This window comes from Protomyctophum parallelum (genome assembly GCF_964188405.1).
Source record: "Protomyctophum parallelum genome assembly, chromosome: 1".
Lineage (NCBI taxonomy): Eukaryota > Metazoa > Chordata > Actinopteri > Myctophiformes > Myctophidae > Protomyctophum > Protomyctophum parallelum.
The window spans coordinates 8,024,241-8,043,797 of NC_139697.1; the positions used below are offsets into that span (position 1 = coordinate 8,024,241).

The 19,557-nt window shown below is 40.9% G+C and overlaps 1 protein-coding gene across 1 annotated transcript in view; it reads right to left on the minus strand.

The window, feature by feature from the left end:
- crybg2 (crystallin beta-gamma domain containing 2) overlaps positions 1 to 15,827 on the minus strand; it is a 65,542-nt gene extending 49,715 nt beyond the window's left edge. Inside the window, exons 1-2 of the mRNA XM_083788712.1 lie at positions 15,581 to 15,827; positions 4,716 to 4,821 (exon numbers count right to left, since the gene is read on the minus strand). Coding sequence (XP_083644838.1) covers positions 4,716 to 4,821; positions 15,581 to 15,780 — 306 coding nt within the window. The 5' untranslated portion in view covers positions 15,781 to 15,827. The remainder of the gene's footprint in view (positions 1 to 4,715; positions 4,822 to 15,580) is intronic.
- Between the last annotated feature and the right edge of the window lie 3,730 nt (positions 15,828 to 19,557).

Consider the following 19,557-nt stretch of genomic DNA (forward strand, 5'->3'; position numbering starts at 1 on the left):
TTGTCGGTCTAATGACAGTCGGATCAATAGTATGACTAAACTAAAGCCTGTAACCGGAAATGTACACGATCAACATCAAGCTAAAAATGTGTGGCATCATGACACACCGATCTGCTACTGAAGATAGGCCAATGTTTGCCTATTATTACACACCCAGAACAGGGCGTGTCATAATAGAATAAGTATCAGATCTCCAATGAGGTTAATTACAGAGTTTAGGTGAGGGTTGGGTTGGTGGCCTATAAGATTGTAAGGGAACAAGGCAACATTTTGGTGATCATTTTGTATCAAGTGTTTGACTGTACTCTGTACCGTTTACATCTCTAACTAATAAAGTAATCAATCAATCAAACTAGTGTTTCAATCCAGGCAGAAGGTTTACTACTGTTGGCATGGACTATGATTGATAATTATTGACTGAAGTCCAACCCTTCCTCACCACTTCACCATCTGACTTTACAACTTCACAGATATGTAAACAAATGGCACCCTGACCCTATACATTGGCGTTATTATCTATGAATACGTGCATACTTTCACACAATGTACAACAGTATACAGGCATGCATTGTACATGCTCATGTGTGCTTGCACAGGTCTATCCACACAGACAAACAAACATATACAGACTTATGTTTAGCTTACTGCACTTCCAAATTCCCTCTAGCGAACAGAAATTTATAAATAGTGTAGAGAAGAAATGTTTTTTTTTTCTCATGCCAGCTATACAAATGACAGCTATTAAGCTGTCATAACATGATTAACATGACACTGCCCAAGAGAAATGCACTGGCTCCCTCTACTGGTGGGACAAATACCTGGGATCTTATTAATCCTTTACATCCTATTACTCTGCTCATCTAACAAACTAGGGTAAAGTTACAAGTAAAAATGACACAAAGAATACCTAAATCTTGTTTTTAAACTAGTTATTACACCAAAATGAAAGAAGCAGGGCTTCTTTATAGAGCAGTGTTTCCTAAAAGTATTTAAAAGATATAAAAAAATGTTAAAAAAAAACATGAAATAGCAATTCTACGAGCAATTAATTCACAGCCTCAAAGTGATTCAGGTTAAAATGCATGCACGCCATGCAGATAATGCTGTGTTAAGACATAATGGTGCACAGTTATATACATTAAACAGAATTCACCCACGCATGCCCACTGGCATTTCTGGCATTTAACCAGGCTTGCCTGTTTTTATAAGCGATTAAAAAGAAGCGACATGGGAACGGCGTGGATCTCAGACTATCTAAACAATCGGATATCTTGGCCTACTGATCGGATACCGATACGTCTGGTGAAACTGTGTGGAAACAATCAGGACATTTAAAAAATAGCAGCATGAAGGTCAGTATAGACCGAAAGCTTGCAAATAAATATATTGATTGTGCACAGATTTGAGTGTGCAGAGCTTCCCTTAATTCTTTCTTAAAAAATAGTAGCGTTGCATAACCAATGCAAAGACTTTAGGGTAGTCCTTCATATGGTATGGTATAAGGAATAAGGATTGGTTTACAAAGAAGTGTCCATAACTCTAGTAATTGAAAGTAATCCCTAGAAATTTCGTTGTATGCTCAGTGTATGCTTTGTGTGCAATGACAAATAAAAGTCTATTCTATTCTATGTGTGGAAATCAATACCACATTGATTATTTCAATCAGACATTTGGTGCTGATCAATCCAGCAGTTTGCTGGCTCTGGACACACAGACTGACCATCTTTTACACGGCTCGCCTCGGAGGAGACATGCTGTTAAAATTAATTCTTTATGACCCAGGCTTTGACAAGAATGCAGTACTCCATTTCCTGAATGGTGAAAAAGGCACAAGCTTCCACTGGTGTCATATTATATATATTATATGCAAGGTGCCATGTTTGATTTGCTGCAAATTGGCACCCTCTAGTGCTGAAAATGAAAACTCAATATCACTTTCAACCTGGCATCCCTATTTTGGGCATGTTATACTGTAGGTGACAATTTTCCAAATTGTGTTAAAAAATGTGATCAAGTTATATGCCAAACTATACCGGATGCTTAAGTGTTCAATTAACATCTGCTTCATATCATCTACATAACTAGAGCGGTCTATTGAGTGGTGCCCGTTGGGCACTGGCCTACTTGGAACGTTGGAAATGCATGCCCTCCCCAGTCATTATGTCTGTGTCTCTTTTATGCCCATATATGGCGTTCTTTGTCAGGCATGCCCAAATATGGAATTTATGCAGATGTCAGAACACATGGTGATGTCAGAACAATCATTGTGATGTCAGAACAAGCCAGCACCATATACGGGCAGAGGCTTTAGTACTGTGTGCATATCATACATAGTATATGGATACATGTGTGCTCATGTGTGTAGGTATGATGTATGTTATCGTTAGGTCATAGTTATGCAAGCAGGAGCCTCAGGGAGAGGTGTGTACTGTGTGTAGCCGTAGACCAACGGAGGAATGCAACTACCGTTAGCGATGACACCAAACTCATACAGTCACAGGGGGCCATTTTCTGATCATCTCACAAAATATCTCCTGCAAGCAATATTCTTGTTCTGACAGGCCTCCAGTAGCTTTTAAACGACTGACGGTAAGAAAACATAAAGCAGTGGTTCTCAAAATGTATGGGCTCGGGGCACCCCTATACCATACATATCCATTCCGGCAAATAAATGAATACAAAATGCAATCAGGCTGTGTTCGGACAGGAGGTTGTCCTAGTGCCTGAGTAGAGAAGTGAAAAAACCTTAACAAAAAATAAGAAATTTATTTTGAATATATTGAGGTGTATTGTATGTATTCAATTCAAATCAAATCAAATCACCCATATGCATTGATATATGTATGTATTGTACATATGTATGTATTGTACATATGTATTGATCTCTCCATAGTTTTTCATATACGATGATCCACTGTAGTAAGTAATTTCTCTACGGAGTAATCTCCATCTATGGGGTCATCTTAAAATCGTATCTTATAAGCATTGTGGTCCAAAAATAAACAAGCCATCTCTGCGTTATTGTCAGGGGGGTGTCTCTGTATCGTTTGTGACAGTCAGTCACAAACGATCCGTTTCTAGCAAAAATGTAACTACCGGTAATTCAGTAGCAGTAACAATAGCGTTTTCTCTCAGTCAGTTGATTCTTCATATCCATATGTTTATTTTTCAAACACAGTTCTTATACGAGGCGATCTAAAATCCCCCTATGGGGATTACAATGCAAATAAAAAGTACATGAACCCGTGGATTTGCGCCCTCTACAGATATTGATGTCAGACTTCGGTGCGGGTCTTTGTGCACTTTATGTGCATTCTTCGGAATGGATTAACATACAGTACATTAACATATCCTGTCCTACGGAATGGATATGGACACAGCTAGGTTTCATCCAGAGGGTATTGTGTGGCGTTCATGGATCTATATTTAAAAAATGGATAGCATGACATTGGAGGTGTGCCTGCTGAGGGAGGCACGCTGAGGGACCTAATAATTCAGCTCCAAATGTGTCAAATGAAAATAAATAAAACTATAGATTAGATTGTTTGACATCTGTTTTCATGTGTTAAAAAATGTTGGCCACAAAAATATTTTATTTGAGGTTTTGCACTACTGTAATTGATTTAGCTTGAAGAATATATATAGGTATATATATGTAGGTATGTATAGTTGTGAATTGGTGGTCAGTGTTGAATCGCAACAGCGGCGTTCCTCACAAGATGGCGCCCCCGTCCATGGAGCTAAATATAAGTTTCATGTGGTTGCCTTAAAATCACTATAAACGGGATAGAACTGCCAGTTTTAAGTCAATAAATTGAAAAATAATATCACAAAATACGATTTGCTGTATCTTGATGAAGCCATACTGTAGTTAACACATAATGGTATTTCAAGGTACATAATCGCACAGCATATATAAAGGGGATCATAGCAAACTGGCCAGGCAACAGTGAGCTAAAACATGTGTATGGTAGATTACAGAACATGGTATGCTGGGGAAGGGGAGTGAATTGACTTTGCATACTAATTAGAAATTGTTTCCATTGATCTGTATAAAAACAGCTGGATGAAGTTAACAGAAATGCCATATTTCTATAGCATCAATAAATTGTCAACTAAAATCCTTTCACCGTGACAGCCCTAATCCCTGGGAACTGACAAGGGTCAGTAGGTCTGCTTTAGCTGGTGATTGTGAAAACCATTCAGGCACTGTGAGAGTGTAGGTGTGTGGGTCACTGGGTGTCATCGTGTTCACGGCACGCCCTCTCCCCTATGCATACACCGCTTTACACTGTGGGAGTAAACTGAGGAGATAATGGCTCCATTTGGCAGAGAAAACTATACTGAGAAGGGGTAGGGGAGGTGTACTGTATATATTCGTTTTTGTAAACATTAGTGATATCACCAATAACAGTAAGATGAACTGGACGCAGATTATCAAGTATGTATTGTATATTACCGACTATTGCATCTCCCGTCACATGTTCCACGGTTTACTCCAATAAGGCCGGTTTGTGCCACGCCATCACGTGTGTCTTTACCAGCATGTGAAATATTTCGTCATAAAGTCAATAAACAAGGGGGAAGGTTAAGTGAGGTGTGGGCTGTGGGGCCAGCCCACTCCATTTGAAAAAATACACAAACCCTCAGGTTTTTTTATCTTCTCCCTGTGAACTGACAGGGCTCAATAATGTTTAGAGCTGGCTCCAACTGACCTTTGACCTAGGGGCAGTGGCGTACAGACTTGACTTGTTGCCGTCAGGACTGCGGACGTCGTCCCAGGCCTCTCCATCTCTGGCTGCACCACGGGACTCTGCAGCGCTGTGGAAGCACACGTACAAAGAGACATTCAGCAAAAGACTATAAAAATTAACCTGAAAGAAAAATGAGGCCTTGTTATTTTGTGCTATACATGATCATCGAGGTAACTTATTGTTAAAGCTGGTCAAACTATCTGGAAAGAATGACTTCTTTCAGAAACAGATCTCTGTGTGACCTCATGCAGTGCCAGTACTGTGCATAATTCTGCATCACTGACTCTGTCACCATCCTTAATATCAGTGTATTGTGCCAAAATTAGCAGCTCTACAAGCTCACAACGTGTTGTGTGACGCACCACGTTGTATGATTGTAGATCTGCTATTTTCAGCATAGTAGAGTATCATACAAGTTACTGTAGCTGGCAACAAAAGTGTTTGATTGCAGCGATGGTGTTCATGAGACTAACAGTTCAAGCATGGATCGTGTCCTGTGTTTGCACCTGCAGTGCATTTCAATGCATGTTATCGGAAATAAATAAACTGCATCTAGAGGGCTAAATGAAAATAAATAATGCTATATGATTCAATTAAAATCCTCAGAGTTAGGGGTGCCGATAGCTGAGTGGCTAAGGCACCCACCTACTACATAAACTCTGATGAATTAAAATCCTCAGAGTTAGGGGTGCCGATAGCTGAGTGGCTAAGGCACCCACCTACTACATAAACTCTGATGAATTAAAATCCTCAGAGTTAGGGGTGCCGATAGCTGAGTGGCTAAGGCACCCACCTACTACATAAACTCTGATGAATTAAAATCCTCAGAGTTAGGGGTGCCGATAGCTGAGTGGCTAAGGCACCCACCTACTACATAAACTCTGATGAATTAAAATCCTCAGAGTTAGGGGTGCCGATAGCTGAGTGGCTAAGGCACCCACCTACTACATAAACTCTGATGAATTAAAATCCTCAGAGTTAGGGGTGCCGATAGCTGAGTGGCTAAGGCACCCACCTACTACATAAACTCTGATGAATTAAAATCCTCAGAGTTAGGGGTGCCGATAGCTGAGTGGCTAAGGCACCCACCTACTACATAAACTCTGATGAATTAAAATCCTCAGAGTTAGGGGTGCCGATAGCTGAGTGGCTAAGGCACCCACCTACTACATAAACTCTGATGAATTAAAATCCTCAGAGTTAGGGGTGCCGATAGCTGAGTGGCTAAGGCACCCACCTACTACATAAACTCTGATGAATTAAAATCCTCAGAGTTAGGGGTGCCGATAGCTGAGTGGTTAAGGCACCCACCTATTTCATAAACTCTGATGCCAGCCACCGTGTCCTGGTTTTGATTCCCAATACCGTTGCTGCACGTTACTCCCAAAACCTATATCCCCCGTTTCCCCGTTTTTAACCAAATAAAAACAGTGAGAAAAGGGTAAGTACAGTGCAACTCCAAGAGCACATTAACTCACATGTTATAATAAAGTAGGTTGGTCTTCCCTCTCTGAGAGGAGAACCATGCACTGGCACCAGTTCATCTTTAAAGCCATCGATGGAAAGCTACCATCATACATCACGTTGCTATTAAAATGGAAAATAAATACTCGCCAGACCCGTTCAAGTGAAACTAGAGGTCCAATCCGTACAATCTGAACTAGGAAAGTCAGCTTTTTGCTTCGATGCCCAAACCACATGGAACACTTTACAGCAAACATACCCCAATATCTTATGGTCAATTTAATAACCTGCTTTTGAACCTCCCTACCTCAATATGTAACTGTTTTTAACTTATGTTTTGTCTCATTGTCTATATAATATGTCTATGCCTTACATGAAGATTTGTTTTGTGTTTTATATACTGTATGTAATCTCGTCAGCATTGAAAATGAGGGAGAACCTCAATTGCTCTTTCGAGAATAAATAAAGGTTTCAATCAATCAATCAACAAACATGTCTGCATAAGTTGTCATGTACAGAGTAAATAGACACATTCACCTGTCTTGTATTCAAAGGAGTGGCACAAAGGTGCTCGATACAAACAGGTTGTCTCACTTTGGGAGTTAAATGGCAAACAAATATGGGTAGGACTGAACATGCTGCATCTTTCACTTTAAACACTTTCAGCCTGCCGTCAATTTGCATGCATGCCGGATGAGAACCCTTTAATGGCATGTTTGCACCCTTAGGGGAGAGGGTGATATATCATTACAATAAAATATCAACCGCCAGAAACAACATGATTTAAGTTCCCATTATAAACTGTGCCAGCTTTACCGGTATTTATCCATGTGCATGCCATGCAACAGGTGACACACACACACACACACACACACACACACACACACAGTTATGTATGATCGTACAATGATACCAAGGCCATCACCAATCACTCATCGCAAAGGCGAGACAATTATGCAGCTGCTTGGCCTGAGAAGAGGTTTAGCAAGCATCTGTACTACGTACAGTAGTTTTCATGTGACCCCTCCACCCGGTGTGGACTTAAGAAACCCCATCAGCAATAAAACTTCTTGTGACAATGTTAAAGCCCGGGTTATACCAACCAGGGTTGAATGCCATGCCACTCAACGGAAATAGTCTATTTATGCAAATGTTTTGAAAGATTTCTTTTTCCAATATTCTCGTCGTCCCCATAATTTGATATCTTCACAATATCTTCACAAATAGTGATATTTTGAGCCTCCACATGAGAGAATTATTCAATCCAAATACATTTTGGTACAGGTCATATACTTTGTGCTTTCTCTTTGAATTCTCAAGGACAATCTGTGAGGCTCTTGAATGTTGATTTCAGAGTGCATGGATTATGTAGCAAGCTCTGTTCATGTACGGTAGTTACAGTTTTAACTTAGTATCCAACTATTCACACAGACAAAGACCCACTGCGAGTCACATTGTTCCATGAGATGATGACAGATGGACAACATTTATGTTTCACTGACTTCTGAATGAGACTTCTAACATATACTGCGAGCATGTACAACAAGTTGTACAATTAGCTAGTGTGGCATATTTGACTGATAGTTTCATTACGCACACAGACATGTAGGCGTACTGTAGATTAACAGGTTCCTTTCAGGGCCCTGTGTTGAACTTATGATACTGCAGTGCACTCATTAGAGTTAGTATTCATAAATCTGAAGATACTGAGGTTTTTGGTTTGGGGGCATTTTACCTCAAATGAACTGTCTTGTGTCTTGTATTCTGTTTTCAACCACTTATTTTCACCTGACAGTGTGGTGTTTCACCGGGAGGCGTAACACGTGAGTAAGAATATGCCATCGACCCCAGTTCCACTCCCTGCTCAACAGACAGCTTGAAGGAGTTGAATGCCGTGAATGCCCTGCCCGTGCTGGCTTCCCCGCAACAATACTATAGCAGCCAATCGTGTTCGACCAAACCATGTGCACTGTGGAGGCTGAGGAATCAAACCACAGTCTCACTGTCTAGCACAAGACATGCTGGAAATTGGGATGTCAGTTAAAGTGGTTAAATAAGGGATAACTACAGGGTATATAGCCTATAGAACAGTGTTTCATCTCCTGTGGAAGCACAGTGCGTTCTAGTGATGACAGATAAGACATTCTTGCTGACAGCATGTGAAAGGTAAACAGACGCACTGACCTTAACCTGGAGCATAAAAAAAGCAGATACTGTCTGGGTGGAGCAATGGACTGGTTTCCACAGACATTGAAAAAGCAAGCCCTTAACTGATAAAAATTCCAGATTAAAAGTATTTTACAAAAAAAACATCTGGTCCTTACTGGATTTAAGTTGTATTTCAGGCTGAATCGTCTCTTTTGAGGGAAGGAGAATCATTCATACCAATTAAACACAATTTGACTCTAATAGTGATCATTCGAAAAGATTGCGAATATCCTATGTCAGTGCCAGGTATAGGCAATAGTACTGTATAAAATGTCTTGCTAATTGCTATTGACAATTTCGATAACTGGCCCACAGTAGAACTATTGTTAAGATGCATACAGAAGGTGCGTGCAGTGCTACAGGATCATGTACCACTACTTTGTTTATCTAAACACGGAGGTGCTTTGAACTTTCATGTTTGTTCTTTACTTTAACGACAGGTGTCAAATGATAATTTGTAACCACAGGATCCAGAGGATTTGATTGCCCGGTCATGTGACTATTACCTCGTCATTTGTGGTAGTGTTGTAGTGTGTATGAGTATGTTCATTCCTTTCTCTGTGTTAGACAGTACTGAATAAAACATCTGAGACTACAGTCTTAAACCATTAAGACCGATTCTTCTACAAATGTCTTCTAAATCCTAACAATTTTCTGAAACGTATGTTTCTATATCAGTGGTGCTCAAACTTTTTCATATCAAGGACCCCCCCCAAATTTTGAATTTGTCCATGGACCCCCATCTCAACATTTTGACCGGACCAAAAAAGCTGATCGGAGCACCTGTAGACAGAATGTGCCATCTCTCATAACCTTATGGCTGATAATTCAAGTCCCATGGCTCTCTGGGCAGCAGGCAGGGAATGCCTTCAAAGAGAACAGGCTTTACTGACAAGTTTGGGATAATTCACAAGGACAGGTCAGGACAAACCACATTTACAGTTGATGAACAGCTGTCTTAACAAAATGTCATTCTCCCATAGACTCCACAGATGATGTTTTGCAACAGAACCCTTTGGCAAAAGTATGAAAAAATTTGATGTTTTTAATAACACTACATGAGGCTACATGCCCAAAACACGCACACCACCCACACACTTCTCTATTTTAATTTATGACACATACATAGGTAAAAAATAAACTATACTACTAACTAAACTACCTAACAAATCGTTCTTATTCGTTTTATTTTATAATTTGGCTATTCAAAATCAATATACAAGCTAACTCACATATCTGCTATTTCAGAAAAATCTTTTAAAAAATTGTGCAAATCAATATAATTTTAAGTGAACATTATAACTCAAATCTTTGCTTCTGGGGGTCCCTAGAACAAAATATTTTGGGGGGGTCTGCGACCAAATAAAAAAAATTGGGGATCCTTTACATGAAAACGTTTGAGAATGATTGATAACACACTAGCAACATTTTTTTTAGAATGACATTTGTAGAGTCGGAGTCGGAGTCTTAAGCCCAAACCACACCAAAGGGTCGGGTTGGGATAAAACGGTATTTAAGATAGACCACACCAATGCAACTCATTGCAACTCAATGAGTGTGTTTTGGGCTTTAATGTGTTAACCCATTAAGACCAGGAAAGCATCTGTATGATCATAGATTTTAGCCTTGGGTATTGAAAAATAGCAGATGTACAAGCTCACAGCTTGTACTACATCTCCTATTTTTTTACATTTTTAAAAGATCTTGAGAACTACTAAGAATTTCTATAGAATCGGCCTCAGGTCTTGAGACATGTCTTAGCCAGCATCCTTTACATAGTTGACAGGTGTTATCTAGGGCTCGATACTTTGTCTGCTACTATTTTCACTCGACACCAAATCTCCTCACTGAAAATAGCCGATCTGCAAGCTCACAATACAAACAAGTTTAGGGATGCTAGGGTTCATGTGGTTAAGATGTTTCAGATAAACAAGCAGGATAAGGGCGCACACCAGAATTGAGGAGGTACCGGTACTAAAGGCCTAAGGCGATGAACATCAGAACAATGAAGAAGAAGAAAAAGGCTGCACACTCGTAGCCACAATGCTGGAAATGTATTTTACAGAAACCTTCTTAAATAAATTTCCAGCATTGTGGCTACGAGTGTGCAGCCCTTTTCTTCTTTTTCACCGTTAAGATGTTTCAGGACATAATGTCTGGGTATGTTGCCATTCAGGAATGAGCTTTGCTCATCCGTTTCTCTTCAATTCAACCATTAGTGTGGAAATGTCAAATTAACCCTTTTACTGCTGCCATTTATTGAGAAATTAGGACCTAATTCATGCCAGCATTTTTTTAATTTGAGCTCTTATTTTGAAAAGCCACATTTTGCCTCAACCGGAAGTGAGCTTATCCCTGCCAGCTTTACGTTGCCAAGACAACCTTTGTTTACATGATCGAATCATGCCGGTACATTTTAGCACTCCACAACGTCGGCTCGTGCCGTCAAAGAAACGCTGTTTTGACCAAAAATGCCATCTGGGACAAGGAATAGGAGATACAGGCGATTGAAAGAAACGGATAGAATGGATTCTTATGGCGACGGTGAATTAATATGAACGATCCAGTGCAGTGCTAACAACATTGCTAGCTAACCGGCTAACGTGAGTAGCATTATGGCTTGATCAATCATATTCACTATAAAAGCGCAATTGCCGAAGGGCTTCGGCAATGGCAGCAAGCGTTAATATCAAATTAATGCTTCAATTGCCGAAGGGCTTCGGCAATGGCAGGAAGACGGTTAACAGATTATTTCCAAAGAACTCATCAGCAACACTGTATGAATTTAGTTTAAATTGCTTTTGTTGTCAAGTTGTTTCGTCAAGTAGGCTACAATCATGATATGACTGGTAAGTAATCATACAGATTCCTAGTTTAACACTTGTTTAACACATCTTTGGACAATAATGTAGCACACAAAATGTGCTTAAAATGTCCAGTCTTCCACTACGAGTCACAGGAAATTATTATAGGACGTTGAGAAATCAAACACTGAATTTTAAAAAGGAACATTTAAGTAAACCCTGGACCCTATTTTAGGGGTCAACATTCGGTGAATAGCAGATCTACAAGCTCACAACGTGTCACAACACAAGACATTGTGAGCTTGTAGATCTTCTATTTGAGGCGAAGAGATTTGATATAGAGGGGGGAAAGACTCAAAACCTAGCATAGGAGCCATGGGGGAGCCCAGTCAAATAACAAATATAGAAGTGTTTAATCATCAAACAACTTCATTGTAGATAATGGCTGAATATGACACAGGGCATTTAAATAGCAATTTACCGGTAATAGGCTAGTGACATTGGCCCCAAAAATTGGAGATACCCCTACCGGAGGTAGAACCAGACACAACATAGTTTTTCCTCATCTCTAAGGCCTCCCACACATGAAATGGATTCTAGTGAAAACATATTTTACTGCAAAAGTGGTGAAATTGATATATAAAGTTATACACCCCAAACTAAAACTAAAGCCTGTCCGTCTGGGGGTTGAGGCACTTAAAGTCATGTAGATTCACAATGGAAGCTCTGAGGTTCAAAACTTGGCATACTGAAGCCAGGACATACCTCTACATTCTAGAAGAGAATATCTGAATGTCAATATGAGATAGTCATTTGACCGTTACCGTATTCATTTCTGTAGAGTTATTTGGTTACAGCTATTTGGTTACAGTCAAGTTATACTACAGTATTTGGCTCCACCTGCATCTTATTGCCTACAGTATGTGGCTTTCTTCATAAACTGACAGCATTTAGTAACCCTAACCCAATAGCAGAACCCTGCCCTGACACTATTTCACCAGAATGGAAAATAGACTTAATTAGTATCACTTGTAATATGGTTACTGCACATATACTATAGCCTAAAAATTGTGTGCGCAATGCACAACATAGATAATGTACAAATTCTGAAGTGTATCTTTAACATTTTACCAAAATGGAATATTGGATCCAAATCTTTGTATCATCTTTGCTAAACAGTTAGAAAAAGGCACGAAACAAGACCTATAATGTATAAAGCCCATGGCAGAAGACCTTCAACACATACTAACTGTTGCTCAACAGAGAGATGATGTTCATAAAACCCTGGCAAACCCAAATTCAATATACTCTCCTCATTTCATCACATATCATAACTAGAAAAAGTGCCCTTCCGGGCACAGGTCTCCCCCAGGTTATCCACAGATCCGTGCAGTTAGAGGTAAAAACACTTTTCGGCCAGTTATAGCGCCACCTTGAGGCTGAGTTGAAATTGTTCATGTGGCATTTCGTCCTCGGCCTAGTGGGAATGTGGGTGCACAATTTCACGGAAATCACGCGATGTGTTCATGATTTGCAGCATTTTGTTTGAAACTGAGCACTCCTGTGAACTTTGGAAGCCAATCTTAACCAATCAGGATGGAGTCTGATAAATCTGAAAGACCCGTTTCGTTGAATGGCTCTAGAGAGACTGTGTACCAATTTGCGTGATGTTTGGACAAAATCTGTAGGTGTACTGTGCAAAAACGTGTTTTGCACAAAGCGGCCTCCTGGTGGCGCTATAACAGGCCGTTCTGGAAAGTTTGGGGCAGAGGTTCATGGTTGGCATCCAGGGAGTGTGTGTGCAAAATATGGCATTGAAAAACTTGTTTTGCACAAAGCGGCCTCCTGGTGGCGCTATAACAGGCCGTTCTGGAAAGTTTGGGGCAGAGGTTCATGGTTGGCATCCAGGGAGTGTGTGTGCAAAATATGGCATCGACCGGGTTAACGGTGGCCGAGATTAGCTGTTCACGGACACACACACACACACACACACACACGGACACACGGACGGACGGAGTGCAAAACATACTCTCCCCACATGCCTTCGGCCTGGTGGAGACAACTACTCCAGTAAGACCAGAGTGAGAGCATGCAGTCTCGTCAAGAAGACTGAATAGGGTACAACATTGTTGAATAGGATACAACACTGTTTAACATACAAAGATATTGTTTCATTTGTGGGAAGGCCATATAAGTAACTGCATCCCGTCCCACACAAGCGATACATCTGTCCCTCAAATGAACAGCTTGGATCTGGTCACCCTAACCACAGCCCATGCTAGCCCCTCTCGGGACCCTACGTAAAACTTTTCTGATATTTTGTTGAGTTTTACGTTGGGTCCCTGCTCACTACTGTATTTTCGTATGGAAATTCCTATACGCGGAAGTGGAGATTCTCTCTAAAATAGGACCCGCGGCATGTGACGCCATTATTTTCCTTGAGTTATTCTGAATTCGGTAACTTTAAGTAGCTATACATCCAGCTGCGAATATCTCCTGTGGCGCGGAAGCCGTTAAGTATTTTTAATCTTTGTTTGACCGATTTGGTCGCTTTATTTCTTCTTGTTTGTTTACCGTTTATTGTACCGCCTCCCGGTGTGCGGTTGGCTTGTGCGGCTACGTCCCTGCCTCTGATCTGCTGTGTCATAGCTATAGCGCCACTAGCTAGCCAGATAGGCGGTACAATGAGGTGTCAATAAACAAGGAAGGAAAAGAAGAATCCAAGCTTCCAAATCGGGCAAACATATATTAAAAATACTTAACGGCTTCCGCGCCACAGGAGATATTCGCAGCGGCATGTATGTGTACTTATACTTTACATATTCAGAAAGCCTCACACTGAATAATATCGTCATAGAGCGCGGGGAGCAGCGAAACATGGAGTAAATGTTTTAAACAGGTGGCATGGACGACGTGGAACAGGACCCAATGCACTGGGTCGAACAAATGTCAGAAACTTCAGTAGCATTTGGGTTCTGCTTGGAGGGCTAAGCCCATGCATGCTGTAGGCCCAGTGGTTCTCAACGTTAAGTAAAACTACCTCAAAAGTCCACAGGGATCCTATCATCCTTGGAGGGGGGGGGGGGCAGGGGGGCTCCAGCTAATGCAACAATATGAGTCAATTTGTTTCCATTTTTAAGTTAAGTGAACACTGGGAAATAAATGAAAAAGGTTGAATAAAAAATGATGTTGATGTAGCAAAACCATTAACCAACATCTCTCTCATGATAACCTGTATAGGCCTATGGCTAGCCTACAGGGCTATAAACGTCAATACTGTAAGTTCACACGAGTTCAAGAGGGGGAAAGCAAACACGAGTGAGTACTGAGTGGTAGTATTCGGGTCAGAACAGTCAGTAGACCCCACAAGCAACAAAAGCCTACGGTAGACGTGCATTTAATGCAGATATCTAGGCTACTGTAGGTTGCATTGCAGCCTAGCCCTCCAAGCAGAACCCAAATGCTACTGAAGTTTCTGACATTTGTTCGACCCAGTGCATTGGGTCCTGTTCCACGTCGTCCATGCCACCTGATTAAAACATTTACTGGCTCATGTTTACATGTTTACCGCCTCCCCGCGCTCTTTGACGATATTCTTCAGTATGAGGCTTTCTGAATATGTAAAGTATAAGTACCCATACATGCCGCTGCGAATATCTCCTGTGGCGCGGAAGCCGTTAAGTATTTTTAATATATGTTTGCCCGATTTGGAAGCTTGGATTCTTCTTTTCCTTCCTTGTTTATTGACACCTCATTGTACCGCCTATCTGGCTAGCTAGTGGCGCTATAGCTATGACACAGCAGATCAGAGGCAGGGACGTAGCCTCACAAGCCAACCGCACACCGGGAGGCGGTACAATAAACGGTAAACAAACAAGAAGAAATAAAGCGACCAAATCGGTCAAACAAAGATTAAAAATACTTAACGGCTTCCGCGCCACAGGAGATATTCGCAGCTGGATGTATAGCTACTTAAAGTTACCGAATTCAGAATAACTCAAGGAAAATAATGCCGTCACATGCCGCGGGTCCTATTTTAGAGAGAATCTCCACTTCCGCATATAGGAATTTCCATACGAAAATACAGTAGTGAGCAGGGACCCAACGTAATACTCAACAAAATATCAGAAAAGTTTTACGTAGGGTCCCGAAAGGGGCTAATTGCAGCCTATAATAACGCCAGCCACTGAGCCATGAACATGACTGTCATGATAGATACGAGCGTCGTCATGTGAACCATGGCTAAACCAGTGCATGGCATTATCATAGCCAGCAGTGCTGCTGTTCCACGCGGAGACAAGACACAAGCTTTTAAAGAAACGTGTTGACTCAAGGCTCAAGCAAGCATACCTGGCCACCTGGTCCCCATCAGCTGGCTTCTCAGGGTCGGCGGGGGTTTTCGACTTCAACTTGAATTTGAACAACTTGAACTTCTTCTTCTCTCCACCGTTGATGTTTTTATCCATCTCATCAACGGACTCCTTCAGGTTAGCGTCGCTCTTGGAGAAGAACTTTTTCAGAGCCTTTCTGGGGTTATTCTTTTTCGCCATGGTTCCAAATTAAAATTATTTCACACCACTAAAAACTAAAACGTTGAGATATTTTGGTGGCCTAATAACGAGCTGATAAATCTTGTCAGCAAAACCTCAGAGGAGGAGAAAACACTTGAGTGTGTGACTGTGCCTCGTTGACAGCAACCTGAACCTTCAGCTGCTTCATTTTCTCTGCACAGAGACACAGGTGTGGCAGACGAGCGCGACACGCCCCCTCTGTTGAAGAGCATCAAATGAACCTTTACGTGGCCTAGGCTGTAAAATCTAATAACGAAAGGGAAAAAATAATTATAATTATAATTATAATTATAATAAAGCTTCCTTCATATTTATCATATATCATAAAGGTGCTGTAAGTGATCTATTTTGTTAAAAATTAGCTATCAACTATTTTCTCTATTTGAAATATGTAGCCTATAATGTATAAATATTGTAACTTTCCTCTTTGAACCTGGTTTCCTGTGCCATTGGGCTAAATAGAGCCTGCCTGTTTTTGTTGTTGTTTCAGATCCTGTGGGTGAGACATTTGAGCAGGGGAACAAAATACAACCACCCCCAGTTGTATAGCCTACATTTTAAGTGGTTAATTCCTAAATATATTGTGTCTTTGGAATGGAGTGAAAAGTCATAAAAGTAACCAAAAATACAAATACAAGTACTATAGCCCTAGGCTATACAAAATGTATTTGCAGTATTTTATTACTGTCCACTGCAGCTGGTAGGAGGGTAACAAAAAGGTGCTCTGAGTCAGTGGTGACATCTGGTGGACCGTATGTGAATGATCATAATGGACACAAGAGGGGGTAAAAGCACAGCGGATAAAGGCAGTGGAACAAATGCAGTGGTATAGTAGGCTACTTGTGATACAATCAAATTAACACTTCCATTCAAAGGCAAACAGTGACGGAATAAAAAGAATAATAATAATACCACAATGTGGGACAAGACAAACCTTTTAAGATTCTTAATGGACAACCACAAACACATTCTCAGAAGATCTAATACTACAACAAAGGGATCAAAAGGCATCATTGGAAACAATTACTTAACAGTTATACAGTATGGTCATATATACATTGCTTATCAATTATTATATTTTATGTAATGATGCATTTGGGTATTAGGGAGTCAGACTATTATGTAATCAAGTAATAATCAAGTTGATTGAAATGGCTTCATTAAATGAAGCCACGCCAAAATACTGTAAAATGTATTTTCTGCGTGTCTATATGGATTAAACCAGTCCATGAATTAGGTTTCGATATTACCACGCCTTAAGTTTATTATTATATGACCCACTCCCTTTCTAGGCCTGGCTATGTGACTAAGGATAGCAATGGAAAAACAGATCAACGCGTAACAACTGATCTTCAGATAAACAGTATAAAAATGAAAACTAAATGAAACTATAAGAGGCATTTACTCTCACTCATACAATACACTTCCAAAATATAGTGACATGACATCTTCAACTAGTGGTCCCATGACAGAGGTCCACCCCTGTTGAATAATTTCAGAATCAGTGCCCAAAAAAAAGGAAAACAAACATAGCCTACATTATATTTGACCACAGTAGGCTAGTCAATAATGATTGTGACCATACGTCGCAGATTACTATGAAAACCTGCAAAACCTGTCCGCCCGTCCATCCATCGTCCAACCGTCCGTCCATCAGGCCACCATGGTTGACGCTCCATATATGGCCGTCTCCATATATGAAGATCACGACACTGACCTCATCAAACCCTGGCTAGCCATACATGGAGAAGACTGGATCATCACCTATAGATCTGCATGGGGCCGGCCAGCAACTCTACATCTGACTTCAAACCCTTAGATCTCCATATATGGGGCTGACCTGTTCTGACATTCCATAGCGGTAGGGCGGTGGGAGAGAGGGCACACACAAACAATTACCCATGTAACAATGACTATATTTCAAAAGAAATTCATGGTGTTGCCAAATTATAAAATTTTCTTTTTACAATTTTGCATTCATGCATGTGATGATGCATTTCATATGAAATTATATCATCTTCCTTTTGCTAAAATCCCACCAGTCAGTTAGCCCCTCAGCATCCCCCTTCTGTCTTTAATATTACACATCCCATAATAAATAACATTTAATAAATAACATTTCTGTCCTGTATGTTATTGCCAATATTAAAGGTGTTATACTGTACATGATTTTGTTTTATTTAAAAACAAGAATTAATCACATAGTGATATAATGGTCAGGTGAAGGAAGCGCTGTCTCCGTTGTGTTCTCCCCCATATTAGTATGATTATTGTTTTATTAGTAGCATGTATGTTTGTGTGTCACAACCTCGTCATTTGCGTGCGCTGTCTCCGTTGTGCCAGAGTTACGCAAACTCTGTTCACTTCATGAGGCCAGTTCAATGGTGGCTCTTCTACATAGACTTCTATTGAATGGGGACAATGAATGGGGACAACCGGAAGTTGTTTTCCGGTTGTCCCTTAATATCACAATATTAAGGGGGGCTAGGTGGCGAACATGTCGTCTACGGGTGTGTTCGGAAATGCGCACCGGGAATGTGGTCAGTTTGTTGAGTGTGGTGGGCGGTGACGTCACAGAGTGTGTTCAGTGTGCCTTATTTACGAACGACCACAGCTGTGACGCATTCACAACCCCGGCTTCAGGGTAGGGTCGCTCAGTGCGGGCACTCGGCACACCCGGTTGCGTGGATTTTCGAACGACAACGCACCGAGTGCACTGAATAAACGTACAACAAGAGAGCACACTAGTGCGTTCAGGGTGCATTTCCGAACACACCCTACATTTCATAAGTAGATGTTAGGTCAGGTCGTCACCTGACCAACAAGTAGATGTTAGGTCAGGTCGTCACCTGACCAACAAGTAGATGTTAGGTCAGGTCGTCACCTGACCAAAAAAAAGGAGCTGGAGACGGGGAGAACACGGTATAGCAATGATTACAATCCGAATATAGAGCTTTAACATTTAGTTTAGTTTTGTATATAAAAAAAGGATCTCCTGTTCTTGTATTCTATTTCTGTCTTGACTCTTTATCATCCATCCAGTTTAGACTATGGATTTCCTGCTGTGAATCATGGGTACCAGAAGCTGAGGTCCAGGTATAGTACAAACAGGAAGTACGGTGGTGGGTTTTCAAAGAGCGAGTCAAGTTTCAAGATAAATCAAACCGGAATTACGTGTTCTGTAAACAGGATGTCTGCCCCTTCCTCTTAAACCAACCAACCAACCAACCAACCAACCAACCATCCAGCATTATTTCTTTCATGGTGATTGTACCTGTTTAACAAGACGTTTAGTTAACAAGTGCCACTGTTTTCTATACTATTCTATATCAATGAACTGATACACTGATGTATAAACTAACTCAGTATGACAAAATATATGTCACCAGGCAATAATCTATAAATAATAACTTTGCTAATTCTACTATTAAGAAAGTTGCAAGTACTTGCTACTGTAAAGTTGTTGTCTAATCGTAGACACACTGATGTAGCTATACTAGCTGGCAGCCTGAGATTGGATTTTCTGTTTGCAGTGTGTCAGACGAGACTGTCTGTGTGTGTGTGTGCGTGCATGCATGCGTGCGTGTGAGTGTGCGCTCGTGTGTGTGTGTGTGTGTGTGTGTGTGTGTGTGTGCGTGCGTGCGTGCTTGATGCACGTGCGCATGTGTGTGTGAGAGAGAGTAAGAGAGAGAGAGAGAGAGAGAGAGAGAGAGGGAGAAAGTGAGAGACAACAAGGCTTTGTCTTTGCCGTCTGTC